Below are 22,404 nucleotides of genomic sequence, written 5' to 3'. Positions count from 1 at the left end.
CCTCTCTAGGGATGCAAGGCTAGCCATATGAGGGCGGGCTGTTGTGCAGAGGACTCCCCATTTGAAAGACCAGCTTGTTGATGACCAAGCCATGGCCCTGTGCCAGACAAAGCTCCAGGGGTTATGGGGCCCTTGGGCAATCCTGCTCCGTGGCAAGGCAAGGCAAGGCAGAGGTCAGCCTTGGGTGCAGGGCTAGGTGGAGGCCAGATACTAGCCAACCGGAGGCAGGACAAATTGAGGAGAATGTCAACTGCACTCTAGGAAGTGAAAAAGTGATGGCAAACCTGCACCATGCATTCAATACAGTCTTATACCACTTCTGACACCCATGTATGCAGGTCTGGGGCAGGTCTCCTAACAAGTCTCAGTACCCATAAGCTTTCATTGGCAGAAGCCATGGATGTTAAGGTGGCATAGGAGTGCCTTACATTTAAGAGTCTCCTACTGTGGTATGTAGCAGGGGAGCCTCTGGTCTCTCACTGGGGCCTCAGTGGGGTCTTCTGAATCAGAAGACAGCAATGCCACCTCCTTTGGCCAAAGGAACTCTGAACCCCTCAGGCTCATCAGGTAGCGGCACCTCTGGGACGTACCCTTCCCCCTTTTGGTTCAGAGTCCTTGACTTGCTCTCCTGTAGAGGAATCTGCTTTCCAGTCCCTGACACTGAGCCCCCTTCGCTGACTGGGTCCAACTCCTCTTCAATCCCTGTCATCACCACTTGCCTATTCATTTCCCCACTCCCTCTGGGCCCGAAGCAGAAAACATCCCAGGGGCAACCGGAGTGTGATATTCCATCTTCATATCACTGTTTGTGTGGTAAAATGGGGTTGGGCAGTGTGCGAAAACAACAGAAAGGAAGAGGAGGAGTTGGACCAGCAGATGCAAGAGATGAGCTTTGTGCCACTGCTTTTCCCTGTGCCAAAAAGCAGCTATTCTACGATCATCACGAATTTGTTTTAGACCTTTTGAATTTGTACATGTTATCAAATATGCTAGGAGAAAGGCAAACACCCAAAGGTCACACCTGTGCTTTCTGCCAAGGCTCCCAGTTCCACCTCTTCCCTTGAAAGGTCAAGCCCACTTTACAAGTGCCTGCACAAAAAAAACCCCAGAAGCCTTGGGAGATTTTACACTGCCTAGTCTGGATGAGAAAACTCATAAGCTAATATTAGGATGTGTGAAGTTATCATTCATCACATAATGATCCTTTCACAAGACAACTGTGTTGCATAGAAACTGGGTGCAAAAGTCACATTGTGACAACTTTTCTGCCTCAAAAACGGTCAGGTAAATCAGCCCCACATGCTGTCACTGAACTTCACTGTCACAATCTGTGTACTCTATGAATAGGTGCTTACATCCGAGAAAATGTAGAACTGTTTTGCCATAGGTGGAAATGGGGGCTGAGCTTTCTGATGGCGTTGCCCACACGAACAAAACGAGCTTGTATTCCATTTAGGAAGAGGTATGTCCTGAATTTCCTACACGCAAATTACTTGTTGTAGGATTAATCTTATTGAAATGAATGTGATTATGTGGCTGAGTTGAAGACGACTCAAATGGAAGATGTTCTTGGTACATTTGTCCTGTAGTATCGCGCAGTAACATTTCTGATTATCTGTGTCCGATGAACTGAAGTCCAAAGATGCTTATGCCACGAAAAAATGTTTTTTTTTCCTTTAAGGTGCCATAAGACTCTCTTTCTTTTCTTTTCCTTTTCGCTGCAATATATTAACAAGGCTACTCCTCTAGATATTGTTGATTATGTTAGTACCTGCTTTCTTTGAAAAATCACTCTCACTGTGCATCCTAAACGATACTCCCCGGTTGTAATTTCACAGTGAACGTTCATAATATGGTAATGGAATCCAGTTACTATTGATCTGAAGTGGCGGGGGGGGGGGACATCACAAATATCTATATTCTTTAGCTCCAAAGGCACTTCCAGACTGTTGCTATTTTAAGTGGGGATTCAATCACATTAAAGTTGATTTGCAGTTCTTTCACAAACCTACTCCCTCCCCCCCAAAAAACTGGACTTTTTGCAATAAGGAAAGTGATGGAGAAATGTACTGAAAGTGTGGGATAACAATTGCTTGGCGCAACATCATCTAACCTCCACACAAACAAATCAGGATGAATATGCAATAAATCACAAAAGTCACCTAAACTCCCTGCAAACAAATCGGGATGAACGCTCAGCAAACGGGTCATTTGGAAGCAAACCAATATTCCAGCTGTGTCATTCTCACCGTGTAGCTTGGTCTCCCAGTGATATCTTTATATTATAAAAGAAACAAAAGAGGAGAGATTCCACTAGCTTCAGAAACGTCTCTGGTCATCTTGCCCCAAATAGTAATTTTCTTGGCACGCTTGGGGAAATGTTTTTGCTCCCGTTACAACAGTGACCCCTTATCAGATGCAGCCGAAAGGTGACATCTGATAGGTGTTCACCAGCCAAGGAAGTGGAGACACAAAATCCACAACATCTTGGTCTGAGAGATGCTTCTGTTGTTGGATAGCAAGAAAGGTTCAGCTCTTACACCAGAGTGCCATTCTTACTGTCATACTTCAGTGTAGCCCGGGGGAAGTTGAGGGTGGCATATTCTGTAGTGTTCTGGGATTGGAAGGTCTTCACCTCTTCAGCTGAGCGCTCCCGTATTTTGCTGAAGACCTGTATGTCTGCGTAATGCACGCTGCTGTCGTCGCGCTTCATGCTCTTCGGCTTGCTCACGGTGGCATAGACTGGGAACTCAGACACATCGTCATAAACGGGCCCAACATCCATTCCCTTCAGAGAGAGAAAGGGGAAGAGATTGAGGAAGGCAAATCTCTCTGAAGCAAGCTCAGCCCAATCAATGTTGGTGCATCAGGGAGGAAACCCATATGGCACCCCTGTTGCATTATATTCACTCCATATTTTTTATGTTAGTTTATAAGGGAAGGACCACAGGTCAGTGATGTGGCACCTGCTTTACATCAGAAGGTCTTAGGGTCAACCTACAGCATCTACAGGTAGGACTGGAAGAGGCTCACAGTCTGGAACCCTAGTGAACACTCCCAGTCAGTAAATGCAATACAGTCGTACCTTGGAAGTTGAATGAAATCCCTTCCAGAAGTCCATTTGACTTCCAAAACATTCGGAAACCAAGCGCGGCTTCTGATTGGCTGCAGGAAGCTCCTGCAGCCATTTGGAATCCACGGAAGCCCAGTTGGACGTTCGGTTTCCAAAAATAGTTTGAAAACAGAACACTCAGTTCCGGGTTTCGATTGTTTGGGAGCCAATTAGTTTGGGAGCCAAGGCATTTGAGATCCAAGGTACGACTGTACTGGGCTAGGCAGACCAATGGCCTGACTCAGTTTATGGTAGCTTCCTATTCCTGTTTTAATGTTTTAAAGGGGTTTTATTGTGTAGTTTAATTATGCATGCTCATATTTTAATGTTATGTGCAATGGGCTTTTATACAAGAGAGAACAGCTCAGAAACCATTTTGGGCTTTAAACAATATATAATATAATAAATAATTACATGGGGCACAATCCATTGGAAAATTCTTCTGCTCGAGCCCCACTGAACATAGGGGCTACCTTATACTGAGTCAGAACATTGGTCCATCTAGCTCAGTACAGTCAACACTGACTGACAGCAGCTTCCCTGGATGTCAGACAGGGATAGTCTCAGCTTTCCTTAGAGACACTGGGTATCGAACCTGGGACCTTCTGCATGCAAAACATCTGTTCTGTCATTGGGCTAGAAGAAAGCTGCTTGTGCTCCATTGATCAGAAAAGTCTGTCTTACTAGCACCATGCAGAGTCTTACTAACACCAGAGCAAACACTTTTATTATTCCAGATTAATTACTCCAGAATATACATCAACCCATGGTAATGCATTCACAATTATTGATGACTTCAGAACTGCAGTTAAACATACAACAGGATCATAGAAGTTGGAAGGGACCCCAAGGGTCTTCTTGTCCAAACTCCTGCAATGCAGGAATCTCAGATAAAGCATCCATGAGATGTGGCCATCCACCCCCTGTGTAAAACCTCCAAGGAAGGATGAATGCACCAAAGTAGATGCATTGTGTGTGTATGGTTAAAAATGGCCTGAATTGAGCACACTCACAAATTGACTAGGCTCATGAAGCTGCACTCACAGCACTGCAACTCATACACCTGTGTGGCCTCTTGTGTGTATGAATTAGGGCCAAGAACGGAGTTATAAGGCTGATCCAATAGGCACTACTTCAACTCAAAGTAACACGGCACTGAATCAGTAACATACTTTAGGAGCTTTTGCAATTGGTAGCAAAGTCTTTTGCAATTGGTAGCAAAAAAAGTCTTTTCAGAGGCAGTTTTACCTTCTTGCTCTCTGGGTGCTGCTGGGTGCTTGACTTAATGATTCTTGTACCTGCGGAAGAAACAGCTGATATTTAGAGAAGCAGCATAGCTCGTACTAAATGATAGGAGAGGCTAAATTAGAACACGATGACTCCAGCAGAATCCTATTAATGTAAAAGTTCATTTTTTAAAACAGCAAGTTGCTAGACCTCATGAGTTTACAAACACCTCCAAAAATATGTAGGCACTGTGAGGTTTCCAGTAGGCTTCTGGAAATAGAATTATTCCATCTACCCAGGCACTAGGACATTCTTCCTCAACATGCGTTCTGAAACAGCATCATCTCACAAATACAAATCCTTAATTGTTTTTGAGGGAGGAATGGGACCCCAGCCCCACTATAATTACTGCAACCAAAACAAGCTCAGCAGAACAGTAAGATTCTGCCGGTAAAACACATGAAAATTAAGAGCAGGGGTGCAAAATCGTGTTGTTTGTATTGTCAGTCTCAGACTGTGGGCGCTCAAGTCAGAGCACCCGAGTCTCTTGTGTGTGAAAGTCAATTGGACTTCAGCTATCATTCAGTTATTTGAACACCAAAGAGATCCTGCGCTGAGTGTGAGCCTCCTTCACTGCGACCTTTGCTAATTTTTAACCCAGAGTGAACACATGACCTTCTCCCATGAGAAAGCCCAGATCCATTCCTTTGGCAGAAAGCTTCCCACGAAGCACTGGGGTACAGCCGACCACAGTGGTTAGTGGCCATAGCAACATCTAGCAGAAGGAATGTAACAGTGGAGTTTTCCTTTCAAGTCCTCCAAGAAACCTAGGAACATTTTGTTTATTCCTCTCTGCTAACTTTGCTGTTTGTCAAGCCATGTGTTTTGCTAGGCCAGGGCCGCACTGGGCAGCCAGGTAGCAATTCTGTTTATTGTTCTTGGCTCCTGCTCGCTTTTAGGAAGGATGTTTTCAGCTCTAAGCCCAAAGTCTGAATTTGGATGTTTCTTTGTCTCTGTGTTGATATACGCCTGGTGCACACATAACATTCTAGTTCTGAAAACACCCTGTCTCCAACTGCCCTTACAGTATTACCCAATCCTGTTCCTGTTTTCTGTTGTTGATGATGTTTCTTACCCACCCTTCACCATAAGGTCTCAAAATGGTTTACTGCAATTTTAAATTCAATATTACACACCCTCCAAGTGTCACTATTTTCCAGGGACAGTCCAGGATTTACAGAAGCCATCCAGGTTTCTGATTTGATCCCAGAACTTCCCACTTTTCCTTAGGACGTCTCTATTTTCATCGGAGAAATGTTGGAGGGTATAGAGCTATGCAACCCGCCAAGCCAAGCTGATAAATAACTATACAACCTTTAGAGGACACCAGTATAGGGAAGGTTTTTTTAATAAAAAAAAAGTTTAATGTTTTATTATGTTTTCATATATGTTGGAAGCTGCCCAGAGTGACTGGGGAACCCAGTCAGATGGGCAAGGTGTAAGTAATAAAATTATTATTACTATGGAATAGGACGTCCCTATTTTCATCAAAGAAATGTTGGAGGGTATGGTATTAAAAACAGTTTAGAACAAATTAGTCACAGGAATAGGGTATACAGTGGTACCTTGGGATGCGAACGGGATCCGTTCCGGAGCCCTGTTCGCATCCTGAATAGAACGTAAGACACGACAGCGCGTCTGCGCATGCCGCGTTTCACCGCTTCTGTGCATGTGTGTGACATCATTTTGACCATCTGCGCATGCGCAAGCAGCAAAACCCGGAAGTAAAGCGCTCCGTTACTTCCGGGTCACTGCAGAGCGCATCCCGAAAATACTTATCCTGAAGCATATTTATCCCGAGGTATGACTGTATATATTTATGGTCAGTGTGTCTTCAGCAGAAACTATATTTCATAACACCTACAGACCGCTCGATTGTGAGGGGAAAAAACCTCGAAGGGGTTTACAAAAAAGACAAAACAATTAAAATGATCACTAAACGTTTTAGCTTCTTAACATTGCAGCTGCTGCACTGTACTCTGGACTGCCATTAATCTATTTTCGGGTCATTCTGTTTTAGTAGCATATCCTTAACACACACACACACACACACACACACACACACAAAGGCATTCTCCATGCTCTACGTGGTTCTTGGATCAAATGGAGACAGCCTATGGTACATTAATGCAGCACATAACAGTGTAGAGCAGTGTAGCCCGGGAACATGTGGCCCTGCATATATTTTTCGATGTTTCCAAGCAGTTATCCCATTGATCGCTAACAGAATCCCTTGAAACCAATAGGACTTGCTTCCAAGTAAACCTGTTTAGCTGAGTATTGCAGGGTTGTAGGCAGGAGACGAGAGGGTGAAACACCCGGGATGGAGCTTCAAAAATTTGGTAAAGAAGCCACGTTCCAGGTCATTCCAGGTCTTATAAAAAATATTTGCAGAGGATCATTTACCTGGCTTTTCTTTTTTCCGCTTAAACGGCGAAGGGCAGTTCCTGAAATAAAAGAGACAGAGTTGCATGAAATTCAGAGGGTCTTTAATCCTCTAATGGCGCCCTGATCAGTACTTGATAAAGGTGTATTGATCCACAGCCTGCCACAAAATGCTGCAGAGTGGAATATTCCTGTTCAGGTTTCCAGCCAGTCCCATTCATTTCTCTGCCCCACCTTCAATTTTCTGGTTCTCACCCTCATCTGTCAGTCAGCATTCCATGCCCACTGAGCATGCTCAGTCTTCGTCAGGTTTGTGAAAAGTGCTGGGACGAAAAGAAAACTGCTCAGAAACAAGAGCTTTTAAACCCAGACCTGTGCCTAGAAAATCGGCATGAAAGGAAGTCTGGATGAGACCTGACTGGGTATTTGAGCCCTCATCTCCCAGGTTTCAGTCTGATGCTCCAACCATTATACCATCCTGCCTCTCATTGGCTGTAACATGACTGGTGCTCTAAATTTCAGCATTGCCACCAGCAGAGGGGAGAGATACCACCTTGTTATATGAATAGCTAAAGAATGGAAAAATACCAGGGTGGGTTGGGGGACAGAGAGAAAGGAGGTGCGGCTGTGGGGAGCCTGTTGCTAAGATACCCGGCTAAAAACTCATTTTTCCATGGAAAGGGTTGGAAATGCCGAGAGCTCCTGGGCAGGGAGCCACAGCTGGCAGCTCTGTGACCTTCTTCAGAAACAAACACCCGGCTCTCGTAACATGCCTCCCCTCCTCCAGCCAGAAGCCATGGGGCAGCACGCAGACCGAAGGCATTGTACAGTCAGCAGGCACACACTGGCTGGCTTATGGAAAGAGAAGAGAATGGACCCTGTTCAGTACAGGCCACCCCACCCGTCCTCTTCCCAAAGCTGGACATTGTCCTTTGCTACCAGTGAGGACGCCTGCTCTCTTTCCCATGAATAAGAAAGTTGTTTCGCAGCTGTATTTTTGCTTCCATGTGATCCAGTACTTGTTTGCCCTTTCTGTGCTTTTATGGAGCCTAAAACTAATGTTGAACTGGAGCATTTTGTTTCTTGTTTTCTGGCAGAGGTTTTTCCCCCAGGGCGGAGTTAGTGCTTACATCAGCCACATGTTTTGGAATGCATCTCCCATAAGCCTTAGCCAGGATGATTTTGCTGTCTGATGGGAGTTGTAGTCCACAAGCACAGTTAAAATAAGTCGTGATCCCATAAGGCATGGTTCCTTGTAAAAGTTTGTTTCACATAATGGTTTGTTGCCAAAAAACCCCAAACAAACCATGGTTACTCTGCGTGGCTGAGTTCAAATGTCCAAGCAAGCCATACTTTAGCCAAACAAATCAGGGCGTAGCGTCATGTCTGAAGCATACCAGCTCATTTACATGAGTAGGGCTGCCATATGTCCAGATTTTCCTGCACATTACCAGGATTTCAAAGGAGGAATTGACGTCCAGGGGAAATTTCTTGGATCTTAAGCAGCAACATATATAATATGGCAACCCTAACCTGAGAGTAAGCTGCACCAAACTCAATGGGATTTGCTTCTGAATAAATATGCATAGGATTCCACTCTGAGAGTGGTATCCATTGGGTGGTGGTATCCATTGGGACTGGTAGTATCCATTGGGACTGTTAAGTTGTGGGTGAACATATCAGACGACACAGCGATTCTTCCAAAGCAGCTCTTTATTTGTAGCTGGAACAGAACTGAACTGAGGAGCTCAGTCAGCCTGCTTATATAGAGCTCCACTAGAATGCAACAGTAACCATTTTCTGTAACTAGCCAATCACTGAACGTCACTTTCGATCCTTCATTTGCATAACTATCTACAGTATCCCCCTGCTGGCCCAGGGTGAGAACTTCAGTACACCACAGGGACTGGTAGTATCCATTGGGAATGGTAGGGCGAAAGGCAGAGAGGCCAATATAGGCAGAGCCAGAACCAATGACAGACAGAGCCAACTAATTCTACTTTTGCCCCCATCCTCTTCCCTGCTGACATCTACAAGGACAGCACTGGAACTCAGGGGGAAGAAACTGACTGGCAGTGACTCCCTGCTAGACAAATAGGCAGGCAAGGGCTGGCTGAGGATGGACTGAGGTTGGTGGGGCAGTACCCCATTCATTCACCCGAAAGGACTGCACTGCAGATAAAATCCATTCTGCCTCATTTTCCAAAGTGTTTTTCTTCCCTGCTGCAAGTCCAGAGACTTATGCCAGGGGTCAGCAAACTTTTTCAGCAAGGGGCCAGTCCACTGTCCCTCAGACCTTGTGGGGGGACAAGACTATATTTTGGAAAAGAAAAAAAGGAACAAATTCCTATGCCCCACAAATAACCCAGAGATGCATTTTAAATAAAAGGGCACATTCTACAAAGACGCTGATTCCCGGACCGTCCGCGGGCTGGATTTAGAGGGTTATTGGGCCGGATCCGGCCCCCGGGCCTTAGTTTGCCTACCCATGACTTATGCTATCTTCTTGTAATACAAAGAGCAGGTGGACCATCATGAAAGACCCACAACTCTACTGGCCATCTTTCCACTTCAGCACCAACTTGCTCATTTCTCTGTTCTGCCAAGGCCTGGGCAGTGCAATTAAAATAGCTCTGCTTTAAATATAATCATTGGCATCCTAAGCCTGTTTCCTAAGAAATACAAGGCCCCTGTATCATTTTTCAGAGCTGCTTTTCTCTTGTATCGGTTGGCAGAGCGGAGGGGTGTTTTAACAAGCTGCCCCGCAGGCGATGGCTATTCTGAGTCTGTCTGCGGGCTAATCCCCGGCTCATCCGTCCAAAGGCATCTCCAAGCTTCTGCTGGATCAGACAGAATTAGAATGGACAAGGATGGGAGAGAAGTCTACAGCAATGAGGCTTCTCCCTCTCTCTCTTAACCAAATACAAAATGTTCCTGAAAAATCTTGCCCTTTGAGGCTTAAGCCCTAACCCTCACAAACCACTTTTCCCCACAGCTACCCAGAACTACTTGATCACAGTTGTCCATGTATTGGTAACCTGCAGGTCCGATTAACCACAATGTGCTCTATGTGGGACTACCCTTGAGGCTGGTCCAGGGGATGCCGCTGCTTTAAAACCAAGCAGCTAGGCTGCTTGTTGGAACAAACTTCCACCAGCAAATACCACCTTGTCTATTGACTACCAACCTGCTATGGGGGCTAAGCTCAAGGTTTAGGTACAGTGGACGCTTGGGTTGTGAATGTGATCCATGTGGGAGGCACGTTCGCAACCCGCAGCACTGTGCCTGCACACGAGCGGGACGCGATTTGGTGTTTCTGCGCATGCGCGAGCACCAAAACCCAGAAGTAACCCATTCCGGTACTTCTGGGTTCGGCGCTGTGCACAATCTGAAAACGCACAACCTGAAGCGTCTGTAACCCGAAGTATGACTGTCCTAACATGTAAGGCCGTGTACAGTTTGGGGTCAGGTTATTTGAGAAGCTGTCTTAACCCGTACCTACCCAGTAGTGATAGGTCATTGCATTCTGCAGAAGAGATTATCCCCCCAAAAATATCAGAGGACCACTCAGTACTATTTTTCTAGAAAAAGAGGGGCTGAAACTCATCATGAACACCTTCCTTTTTCTCTTATAATGGCAATGGTGTCCACCTAACAGGTGCCAGAACGGAGTTCCAGCCAGTTCTGGTTGGGAAAAAAACCCGCCCTGGGCCCACTTCACAGCAACTCAGGTTGGGACTGCCCCTGTTTTGTGGAACAGCATCTCTTAAGATACGACAGGCGCCTGCTGACAGTCCTTTTCAGAAATAAACGGAAGACGTGTTTATTTCAATACGTTTTTCCAGTTGGGTGAATTGGTCTGTGGCCTCAGGTGTTTATTCTGTGTTGTTTCTAAACCTGTATTACATTGTGCTTTCTCTACTTAAAAAAAAAATGCTTAAGGTATTTTTATTGTATGTTTGCAAATCACCATGAGCCTCATGGGAAATGCAATTCATAAACAAAATAGACAGATAAGCGATTACAACCTCCAGCTGATTCCACTATGCAAACATGGTGCAAAGTTCCTTTTGTACAATCAACAGCATTTATCCATCTCTTGCGCTACATTTCCATGCTGCACTCTTGCTACTCCAGGGCCTTGTCAAAAAATATTAATATTCTGCAACTCAGCTGGGGGTGGGGGGTTAGATTCAGCCCCTCTTTCCTCCATCTAACTGCTTATTAAGTGGGACTGTAATCTCCACTGGTTGCTTGTATCTCATAACTTTACATGTCCTGGAATGCAATTTTCCTTCTTCATGGGATTTTGACAAATAGATAAATTTAAGTCCTATGGAAATCAATGAGACAGGTTAATAATGGCATAAAGTCCCGTTGTTTCAATACAAACTAAGTGCAACCAACTTCTAGCTTGGATTTAGCTCACTGTTATTTCAAATCACCAGCTCAATTAATTATGATACCACTTCAGTCCATTAGAAGTTTTTGAATCAATTAATCTAACTGATCAAATGCAAACTGCAGCCCTAATGGCAATAGATGCTGAAGTACTCTGAGCACTCTAAAATGCTACATAAATGGTAAGTATAATTATTACTCCTACTGCATTATCTGTGGAAGAGAGTGGCACTGTTAAGCAGAAATTATGTTTCAGCCATCTTGCCTTGTACGGCTCAGTTAAAGATGTGGGAAACTCACATTCTGATTAATTTGTTGTTGTTTGTTGTTTAGTTTGTGACCCCATGGACGAGAGCACGCCAGGCACTCCTGTCTTCCACTGCCTCCCACAGTTTGGTCAAAACTCATGTTAGTAGCTCTGATTAATTTACACTTACTTATAAACACACACACAAGGATCCTTTTCTCCTTCAGGGTAGCTCTGCCACTCTTTGTGCAATTCAGAAAACCAGCAAAATGGGGGCTTTGATCAGGGGTGGGGAGGTGGGGAGTGAGCACAGCTAGCAAGCTGTTTGCAAAATATTTCCACCCACTGAGTAAAACACCCTGCTCAGGTGGGACAAAAGAGAGCAGTGAAGAAGACCCCTTTGTGCAGGCAAGACACAAAGCCTTGGAGTCCCACTTGACTCCACCAGAAGCACTTCAAAGCGGCAGCAACTCAGTCAAATGGGGCTTTTGAAGCAGGGCCGGATTTAGATGAGGAGAGCCCTAGGCTACTCCACTTATGAGGCCCCTCCCCACCCCCCACCCTCACAACTAGAAGAAAATGGAAGAGTGTTATAAACAAATTTGAGTGAAGACAAGGATGATGACAGGTATTTAAAATTTTACAATTTCTCCTCTAAAGGACGTAAGATATTATTGTTAAATACCATGGTGATTTTAAAAAATGCATAACATTAACACTGAAAAACTTTTGCAATAACTGAACTTTGTAAACCTTTTGTGGCCTGGACAGGCCTGGAACTAGTTCCCATGTCTTGTTCCTCTCCAAGGAATCAAGTTCAGCCTTCATGGCTCAGCATCCTCTGAGGTTAAACTTTGGACCTCTTGGAAGCTTGAAGGTTCCCAAACCTTCTCTGAGTTACTAACAACATCTGTATCTGCTATGGCTGTTTTAGCAAACTCTTCAGCATACCTTTTGGGTGGTTTACCCTTTGTCACCCTTTCAGATATGCACACTATACACCAGTCTTCCATGCTAGGCTTCTCCTCTTTAGGAGAATGCTGGGCAGGCCACAGGCCTGGGCAGACTGGCCTGTCCTCTTATATACCTGCTGGGATTGACAAGGCACCTGACTCTCACCTGAATCTCATAGCTCTCCTGTAGCTGCCTCTGATTAGTTATCATTTAACTCTTGGGGAAAATAATTAGCATCACATGTCATGTGCATGGAAGTTGCTGAACCAATTAATCAACTAGAAGGATTACTGTTAATAGCACCAGTTTTCCTATAACTTGATATTGCTGGATAGTTTTGATGAACTTCAAAAACATTTTTAGTTTGTTTTCTGTTGCCACCCTGAAACTTTTCTTTATTAGTGCCACTTTGTTTTGTACGATTCCTTGCAAATGAAGGAAAACAACTTTTCTGCTTGTATATGTTGATAATATAATTTTGGTTACTGAGGAGAAACAAGATTGTACAAAAACAAGACTGGATGCAGGCCTGGCCAGGACATGGGCATCCTGACAGTGACAAAGGTGACCTGTGTGCTTGCTTGCTTGCTTGATTAGCAGCTGTTGGAAACTTCAAGGTCCTTGCTGTCCCCTCTTATGGTCTTTGTACTGGACCTGGAGACTCCAATAGAGAACATTCCATGTCAAGAAGGAAGGTAATCAAATGACAGGGCAGGAGTTATGCTGAGCAGGGCCTTTTCACTGGTGGTGCCCATTGTATGCCTCACTCTTCCCAGACCTGCTCTCTTTTGGCCTGTATTTTGGAGCTTTATAATTTAGGAAGACTTTAGAAGAACTGGTTGACAAGTCTTATCAGTTGCTGACGTATGAGCGGAATTTATTTGCTGCTATTCTGGGCTTCTGGTGCAGCAGGGTTTACACCAGCGTAATAGAGTTGGCCATGATGCCAGAAGGGATACAATTTATGAGCTTTCTCCATTATCTGCACAGCAGGGGGTGTTCAGTCAACAGTGCAAAGGCTGAGCTGAAGCATTCCCTGCTGGTTACCTGCTTTCAGCAATAGGGTCGCTGTTTGGTAGTACCCAATTGGTTAGCTGTCAGATTCTAGAGCTCCCTATTGGTGGCTCTTAGGCAATTCACAAAATACAGAGTCCATTCATAAAACACAGTGTTCATTCATAAAGCAGTAACATAAATCTCCATTGCTATATATTGGGTGTATAGTTCAGCAGTTGAATGTACATGTTTATGGCCATGCTGTAGTGTAGTGCTTATGCGACTGTGAATAAAAGGTGGCTGGGCTCATTGTCTCAGGGTTTGGGGGGGTAACAAAACTGATTTCCAATAAGTGTCCCCCCTTTATTTCCTTAACAAGTCCTTGAGTCTGTACTCTGAATGGTGACACCAGGGACCTAGAAGGTGCAGGGCTTGTCAATCCAACCCCTGCACAGTCTCATCAGGGCTGACTTTAAGGCAATTGGAGCAATTGGGCCAAATTGGGCCCCGCGGGCTGCTCCTAAGGGGATCCCTGCACCAGGGTAATCTAGATGGATTTCATTTATATCTATAAGATTTTGCAGACTTTGGCTGTGAACTGGGGCCCTACAAGGAAAAAAAAATCAAGTTGCGCTCCACTGCTTCAAACTGGGCCCCACTGGCTAGCCCTGAGTCTAATAGTTGCTGGGCCTTAGTTGCCCTGCCCTCGCATGAAGTCTTGGGTTTGCAATTTTGGGAGAGGGGAGACTGCCCGCTGGGGAGCGTGAGGGCTGGCGAGGCCCCCTAGATTTAGAGGCCCTAGGCTTCAGCCTACTTAGCCTATACATAAATCTGGCACTGGGGGGTGAGACTAAGGGCCCACCCACACTTTCAAAACATGGGTCCAAGAAGTTGTGTGTTTGTGTGCTTCTGCTGCTTTCCCCGGTAAAGTTGACTGTTTTTTGCTGAATCAGAACAAACGTAAATCCACAGAAAACCCAACTGACATTTGCTCTGATTCAGCAGTTGAATATCAGATTTTCCTGGGGAAAGTGGTGGGGCCAAAAGACACCCCCCCCAAAAAAAATCCCTTCTCAGACCTGAAATCACTTTCAAGGGAGAAATGAAAGTGTGGCAAGAGCTCCAGGGAACACCGAGTTCCAAGATTCCCACCAAAGCACCTTTCTGTTGAAAGATTTCAGGCAGAAAGAGCCACAGGAGCCAATGTGGGCTGGAGTCTTTAAAATCATTGGGGGGGGGTACCTTGCAATCTAGGAGCAATTTTTAAAAAGAAAGTTTCTAGACCTCATTACTTATAACGATAGAGGGGAAAACTTGGAGGCATTATTCTGCTTAAACTGCTCTCTAAGAGAGACATTTGTTCCTGCTTTCTAGCAACCGACAAGCACATTACTTGTTTTTAGAATGGCATCCGCACCATATGTTGAAAGCACTCTTATACCACTTTAAGTGTCACAGCTTCCTCCATAGAATTCTGGGAACTGTAGTTTATTAAGGTTCTCCTAACTCTTTAAGTTAACTCTTTAAGGGATGCGGGTAGTGTTGTGGGTTAAACCACGGAGCCTAGGACTTGCTGATCAGAAGGCTGGCGGTTCAAATCCCCGTGACAGGGTGAGCTCCAGTTGTTCGGCTGATGGACGGCTGCAGGTTCCCCATCCCTGTACTAGATAATAGGAGGTCAATGTGTATAAGTTTGATGGGCAGGCTGGAGTGCTGGCACCTCCCCTTTTAGAAATTAACCACTCAGAGGAAGGCTAGCAGGCTGCCAACTTTTCCCACCTGTTGCCGCTCCTGTTCCCTTAGCAGCAGTTTTGTCTTGCCTTTAATAGGCAGTTGTGTTTATTATCTCCATGCTGAGAAGAAACTTTACTCTCTGGTTTCTATATATCAGGCAACAGTTAAAAATGTAAGAGCTGACCAAGGGTGGCGGTCAGTTGGCAATCCTTGTTGGATCGATGGCCACTTGAGAATCCGGTGCGTTAATCTGCACTGGGGACTCCTTGGAGAAAGTATGGAACAACAACCAGAAAATAATTTAATTATTGAAAAGAAATACATTCTTTTCCGTATATTGCAGATGAGGTGGTGAGGCTAGGAAAGAGTGCTGTGCCTATTGCCACTGACTTTGGGCGACTTTCGAACTAGGAACATCCCGGTTGTCACTCAGCCATTCTCTTTTAGGGGGTTCCAACCACTATTTGGGTAGGGATGCGGGTGGTGCTGTGGGTTAAACCACAGAGCCTAGGACTTGCCGATCAGAAGGTCGGCGGTTTGAATCCCCGCGACGGGGTGAGCACCTGTTGCTCGGTCCCTGCTCCTGCCCACCTAGCAGTTTGAAAGCACATCAAAGTGCAAGTAGATAAATAGGTACCGCTCCGGCGGGAAGGTAAACGGCGTTTCCGTGCGCTGCTCTGGTTCGCCAGAAACGGCTTATTCATGCTGGTCACATGACCCGGAAGCTGTACGCCAGCTCCCTCAGCTAATAAAGCGAGATGAGTGCCACAACCCCAGAGTCGGCCACGACTGGACCTAATGGTCAGGGGTCCCTTTACCTTTACCTAACTCTTTAAGTACCCAGTAGATATGTTTAAAACAAAGCTTAAACAAACCAGATACTCATGACAAAAGCCCATTTATCCAGCTGTGTTGCCATTCATAAAGTACACAATCAAATTTTTGATGGAGATGCTCAGCAGGAGTCTGAAATGTCTTCTCAAGCCTAGCAGATCAGGCGAAAATATCTGAATCCCAGCTGCTGGGAATCACAAGCGAGGATTTAGGTCCAGCTTGTAGGCTTCCATTTTGAGCATCTGCTTGGCCACTGTGAGAACAAGATGCTGAGCTATGATGAGCCTTTGGTCTGACCCAGCAGGCTAAGCTCATCTTAGGTTCTATTCAGAACCACCTGAACAGAAAACGTTGTCCTTAACCTTAGGAACAGGGCTGGGGAACCTGTGGCTTGCCAAATGCTGTTGGACTCCCAAGTCTCAACATCCCTGACCATTGGCTATATTGGCTGGGGCTGATGGGAAACAAAGCACCATTCACAGTGTTATGTACTGAAGTTCTCACCCTGGGCCAGCAGGGGGATACTGTAGATAGTTTTCACTCAGGTCCACATATGCAAATAAGGGATCAAAAGTGACGTTCAGTGATTGGATAGTTACAGAAAATGGTTACTGTTGCGTTCTAGTGGAGCTCTATATAAACAGGCTGGCTGAACCCTTCAGTTCAGTTCTGTTCTGGCCTGTGAATAAACAAGAGCTGTTCGAAGAATCGCTGTGTCATCTGATATGTTTCCACAACTTAACACACAGAGGTTCCCCAGCCTTGCCCAAGGGGGATTCCCAGATTGCTAGCAGCCCTGTATAGGGAAGCTTTCTAAGGTGTAATGTTTCATTACATTTTTATATATGTTGGAAGCTGCCCAGAGTGGCTGGGGCAAACCAGCCAGATGGGTGGAGTACAATTATTATTATTATTATTATTATTATTATTATTATTATTATTATCTGCTCTGCAGTTATCCACCATGTGCTTTTGCTGACCCACCCATCACCATTTCATTTCCCACTTGCAGTCAAGAGAAGCCCTTTCTCTTTGTGGTGTTGATTTCATATTCACATTCACGGATGGGAGGGCTGAATCTGATCTGGGTTTTTCCCCCTTTAATTTTCCCCTGTTGCCCCAAACTGGCTTTGAAAAGCCCTGCACAGAGGTCACAGCTACGCCATACATTTAAAGCACATATGGCTTCTGCCAAATAGTCCTGGGAACTGTAGCTTAACACCTACACCCACGAAGCAATGATTCCCCAGCATGCTGAACAAATCATGGTTCCCAGGATTCTTGGGGAGAAGCCACCTCCTTTAAATTTGTGGCGGGGATGGCTCTACAAGCGTCTGTGAGAAGTTGGACTCCTCACAGCAGAGGCTCAGGGAGCCAGTGTGGTGTAGTGGTTAAGAGCCATAGACTCGTAATCTGGGGAACCAGGTTCGCGTCTCTGCTCCTCGACATGTAGCTGCTGGGTGACCTTGGGCCAGTCACACTTCTTTGAAGTCTCTCAGCCCCACTCACCTCACAGAGTGTTTGTTGTGGGGGAGGAAGGGAAAGGAGAATGTTAGTCACTTTGAGACTCCTTCGGGTAGTGATAAAGCGGGATATCAAATCCAAACTCCTCTTCTTCTTCTTCTTCTTCTTCTTCTTCTTCTTCTTCTTCTTCTTCTTCTTCTTCACATTTGATAGGTGCCCGCAGACCAGTGGTTTGGTGGTAATAAAATTCTGAAAGGCTCCCTGTTTGCTTGTATGTGTGCTTGTCGTGAAAATAACACTGGGAGTTGCATGTGTCAGACCAGATATCCGAGGTGAGAACATTGAGTGTTTGTGTGTGTGATTTTTTAGAAATTAAGGACCAAGTTGAAAATCCACCAACAAATCTAGACAACTTTTCACCAGGAAATAACCCTGTAGTTCTCTCTCCACTAGATGATGCTATTTCTCTGTTCGACCACAAACTATTAGCATCACAGCAAAACCAAAAATCAGGACTTCTGTTTCACAGTGAGCCTTCTCTCCTCTTGCTCAAAGCAGTCTTTCAGACAGCGGCCACACCGCAGACTGGGCTCTCCCCACCCACACTCCCAACGTAGGAGATCCTTCCACCTGCCATAAAAGGAATCTGCTTCTTTCTGCTGCTGCTTCTATTACTGCATTTACCCGTATCAAATGCTCACCTTTTTTTTTTGCCCAAATTAAGTTGCGAAAATTGAGATGCGCATTAGATTCAATGGCACATTTACATTTGCCAGCAAATACTTTTTTTGTTTCAAGGTTCTGAAAATTGAGGTGCGCATTAGATTTGATGGTGCATTAGACTCAAGTAAGCACGGTATATAGGAGGCAAAATAAATGGGGAATCCTAGGGAGATTCCTCCCCAGAATGGAAGGACTATAGCTCAGTAGAACAGCATCTGCTTTGCATGTCAAAGGTCCTAGTTTCAATCCCCAGCGGCATGTCCAAGTAGGGCTGGGAGAGACCCCCTGCTTGAAGCACTGGAGAGCTGCTGCCAGTCAGTGTAGACAATACTGAATTAGATGGACCAATAGGCAGCTTCATATGTTGCTAGATCACACCAAACTACTCTCATTTGGGACTCCAAATGTAGGTTGAAGGAATTTTTGCCACCCTGAGCTTAGGTTCTCAAATGCCCAAATAGTGGTTAAAAGGTAAAGGTAAAGGGACCCCTGACCATTAGGTCCAGTCGTGACCGACTCTGGGGTTGTGGCGCTCATCTTGCTTTATTGGCTGAGGGAGCTGGCGTACAGCTTCCAGGTCATGTGGCCAGCATGACTAAGCTGCTTCTGGTGAACCAGAGCAGCGCACGGAAACACTGTTTACCTTCCCGCCAGAGTGGTACCTATTTATCTACTTGCACTTTGACATGCTTTCGAACTGCTAGGTGGGCAGGAGCAGGGACGGAGCAACGGGAGCTCACCCCGTGGTGAGGATTCGAACTGCCGACCTTCTGATCGGCAAGTCCTAGGCTCTGTGGTTTAACCCACAGCGCCACCCCATAAATAGTGGTTGGAACCCCCTAAAAGAGAATGGCTGAGTGACAACCGGGATGTTCCTAGTTCGAAAGTCGCCCAAAGTCAGTGGCAATAGACACAGCACTCTTTCCTAGCCTCAGCACCTCATCTGCAATATATGGAAAAGAATGGATTTCTTTTCAATAATTAACTGTTGGCGGTTTTCTGGTTGTTGTTCCATACTTTCTCCAAGGAGTCCCCAGTGCAGATTAACGCACTGGATTCTCAAGTGGCCGTCGATCCAACAAGGATTGCCAACTGACCCCCACCCTTGGTCAGCTCATACGTTTTTAACTGTTGCCTGATATATAGAAACCAGAGAGTAAAGTTTCTTCTCAGCATGGAGATAATAAACACAACTGCCTGTTAAAGGCAAGACAAAACTGCTGCTAAGGGAACAGGAGCGGCAACAGGAGGGAAAAGTTGGCAGCCTGCTAGCCCTCCTCTGAGTGGTTAATCTCTAAAAGGGGCGGTGCTAGCACTCCAGCCTGCCCATCAAACTTATACACATTGACCTCCTATTATCTAGTACAGGGATGGGGAACCTGCAGCCGCCCATCAGCCGCATCAGCTAGCAGGGCCAATGGCTGGGGATGATGGGAGTTGTAGTCCACCAACATCTGGAGAAGCACAGGTGCCCGCCCACCCCCCAGCCAACCTGGTATGTATGGGCTAGTGGCAGCTCTCATTGGGACAGGCAGCACACCCTGTACATGCTCAGCAAATAAGTCTCAGGGTTTTGACAATGAATTAGCTTCTGCGTAGGGCTGAGCCCCATTGACACCTGTCTCCAGTTAAGCTCTGCCTCCTTTGGAGAAGTGGAAGCCGCTCCAGGAGGATCTCTCTGTATCTTGCCTGCAAAAGCATTTAAGGCAGATCATGAGACGGGCAGGCTCCTCCTGTGAATGTGAAACCTGGAACGCTTCCATCCTTCCCCTAGTCGATACCAGGTGCTGCCCGGGTGGCTCTGCTCCCAGCCACGGGGCTGAAGAGGCTGGTGGTGGCACCAGCTAGAAGAACCAGCCAAGCTCTCCAGACCCGGCAGGGAAACACCACCTCTCCCTCTCTTTAACACGACACAGCTGGCAAAGCTGGTCTTCTTCGTAGCCCTGGGCTGCCCCCAAGAAGCGCTCCCTCCCTCTTTGCCCAGCTCCCAAGCCGCAAGTCGGCCCCAGCTAACTCACCAGACGCAGCAGCAGCACCGGTTGCCCATTTCGCTCTCTGGAGGGAGAAATCGTGCCTTTGGGGAGAGGAGAACCTCACTGGAGCACAGGGCGCCCGCATTTCCTGGTTCCCTGTTCAGCCCCTGGCAGATCCAATCCAAGGGAGTGTCTGGATCATGGACGTGTCAGGTTTCTCCCTCCATCAAGGAAGGCAAAGCTGTGTGTGCCATCTACTGGACAGAAGATCTCCCGAAGGCAGCGTCTGCTGCTGTCGCTGCTCCTCTCCCAGCTGGTCTGCTTCTCCCCCTTGACTCTCTGCCTTGCTGGCTTTGGAGTGTGTGGCAGCTTGAGTTATAGGAGTTAGATGCACAATGGCTTTTGGGCTCCTCACATCCGCTCGGAGCATCGTGCCCAGGACATTCAGCTCTCCGCCACAAGAGCTGAAATGGGTGAGGAATCTGGCAGGCGCACGCAGAAGGAATCACATCCATATGGGCGGATGCGCAGATTTTAATTTTGAAAAATATTTCCAAACTTCCAGTGGGGTGAGGAGCCAGCTTGCCCATGGTTGCAGGCTTGTCTTATTCTCATGCAACATTTTGCTCCAAAAAATACCCACCCGAAGATCATGAGCCCGACTTACTGGCCCGCCATCAGTGGCAGACTTTAGGCTTTAAAATTTCAGCAGCAAAATTGGTGCAACACCAAAATTCAGAGCCCCCATTTCTCGCATTCTGTTGTACGGTGCCCAGTGTGGGTGAACCAGTCATGCTCCCCTAAATCCACCCCTGCCAACATCCTCCCTTCTTTCCCACCAAACCATGATATGATGGTGAGTGTATGGTTAATTTATAGGAGGGGGGCTAGTGTGTATTCTTTACTTTTATGTTCCTGAGAGGCCTCCTGAGCCCTCCGCAACTGCAAAAGAGACAGTAGTTCTATAGGTGGCCTTTGCCATCCCTGAACATGCTATCTGCAGCTTTTTGGCAAGGGAATTCCAAAAACTAGACTCAGGAAGTTTTGAAACAAAAACAGGGTATATGTAGCTCTCTCTGCTCTTCTCTATCACCAGTCACCTTGCATCTGTAGGAGACTGCAAGGGATAAAGGAAGAGGAGATATTCTGCTCATTGAGATCCCCAGCAGAATTGGGGTTAGGTGGAAAGCCTGTGGCCAAGAAGTGGACCATAGCGGAGTGAGAGAGCTCATGCTTGGCATGTAGAAGGGCCAAAGGTCAACCTCCATTTGAAAAGATCAGGTGACAGGTGATGGGAATCATAAGAGCCCTACAGGATCAGTCCAAAGGCCTGCCTCCTTCAATATCCTGTTTTCACAGTCACCAACCAGATGCTGATTGTGGAAAGTGTGAATAATAATAATCATAATAATTTTTATTTATACCCTGCCCAGGGCAGCTAACACCAGTAAAATCACAGTAAAAACATAATGGGGGGGGGCAATTTAAAATACAGGTTAAAATGCAATTTGAAATGCAGCCTTGTTTTAAAAGTAGCCGATAAATCAAGACCATAAGGGGAGGGAAACATAAGGGTCAGACTAAGTCCAAACCAAAGGTGAGGCAGAACAGCTCTGTCTTGCAGGCCCTGCGGAAAGATGTCAAGTCCCGCAGGGCCCTAGTCTCTTGTGACAGAGCATTCCACCAAGTCGGGGCCAGTACTGAAAAGGCCCTGGCCCTAGTGGAGACCAATCTAACCACCTTGCGACCTGGGACCTCCAAAATGTTGTCATTTGTGGACCTTAAGGTCCTCTGCGGGGCATACCAGGAGAGGCAGTAACACTTGCTTTGGCGCATCATCATCTAACCCCTCACAAACAAATTAGAATGAATGCTCATTAAATAAACAACATTGTCTAATCTCTCTGTGAGCCAATCAGAATGAATCTTCAGTAAGCAGCTCATCTAGAAGCATCCAGAGGGTCTGATCGTTTTAGTGGCTTCCACGACTATATTCATAGTGCAAACAAGTACAGTAGCCCTGAACAAACCCCTCCCCAGAAGCACTAGGCTTTTGCTAATACGAGCACAGTCCCTGAATCTGTTTTGATTTCCAGACTGTCTATTGAGTTTTCTTAGCCCTGTGCTGAGACCCAAAAATAACACAAACTCTGGGTTTGCACGCCTGCTCCTTTAAGCCCCTCTCTGGACATGTGCTCAGTTTGCTCAGGGTTTTTTTTTAGCTCCTCTGGGGAAACAGAGAAGCATCAAAAACACCACCCCTGCCAGCCAATCTTTGGCTGCCAGTCCACATT

General features: G+C 46.1%; 1 protein-coding gene across 1 annotated transcript; it reads right to left on the bottom strand.

Moving 5' to 3' along the window:
* Positions 1 to 1,698: 1,698 nt before the first annotated feature.
* C15H11orf52 (chromosome 15 C11orf52 homolog) lies at positions 1,699 to 20,432 on the bottom strand. The gene is made up of 4 exons (XM_053367268.1): positions 20,156 to 20,432; positions 6,806 to 6,846; positions 4,361 to 4,410; positions 1,699 to 2,788 (listed from the first exon to the last, which is right to left on the bottom strand). Exons 1-4 carry the CDS (start codon positions 20,182 to 20,184, stop codon positions 2,537 to 2,539), a joined length of 372 nt encoding a protein of 123 aa, XP_053223243.1. The 5' UTR covers positions 20,185 to 20,432; the 3' UTR covers positions 1,699 to 2,536.
* Between the last annotated feature and the right edge of the window lie 1,972 nt (positions 20,433 to 22,404).

Source organism: Podarcis raffonei, chromosome 15, assembly GCF_027172205.1.
Source record: "Podarcis raffonei isolate rPodRaf1 chromosome 15, rPodRaf1.pri, whole genome shotgun sequence".
Lineage (NCBI taxonomy): Eukaryota > Metazoa > Chordata > Lepidosauria > Squamata > Lacertidae > Podarcis > Podarcis raffonei.
This window is presented reverse-complemented; position numbering and strand designations above follow the sequence as displayed.

What these genes read in the sequence shown, in the direction of transcription:
- C15H11orf52 (XM_053367268.1), bottom strand. Translation starts at nt 20,184, where the DNA reads ATGGGCAACCGGTGCTGCTGCTGCGTCTG. An exon ending in GCGGAAAAAAGAAAAGCCAG is followed by an intron (nt 4,411 to 6,805) that starts GTAAATGATCCT and finishes TTTCTTCCGCAG; the next exon opens with GTACAAGAATCATTAAGTCA. An exon ending in AGCACCCAGAGAGCAAGAAG is followed by an intron (nt 2,789 to 4,360) that starts GTAAAACTGCCT and finishes CTCTCTCTGAAG; the next exon opens with GGAATGGATGTTGGGCCCGT.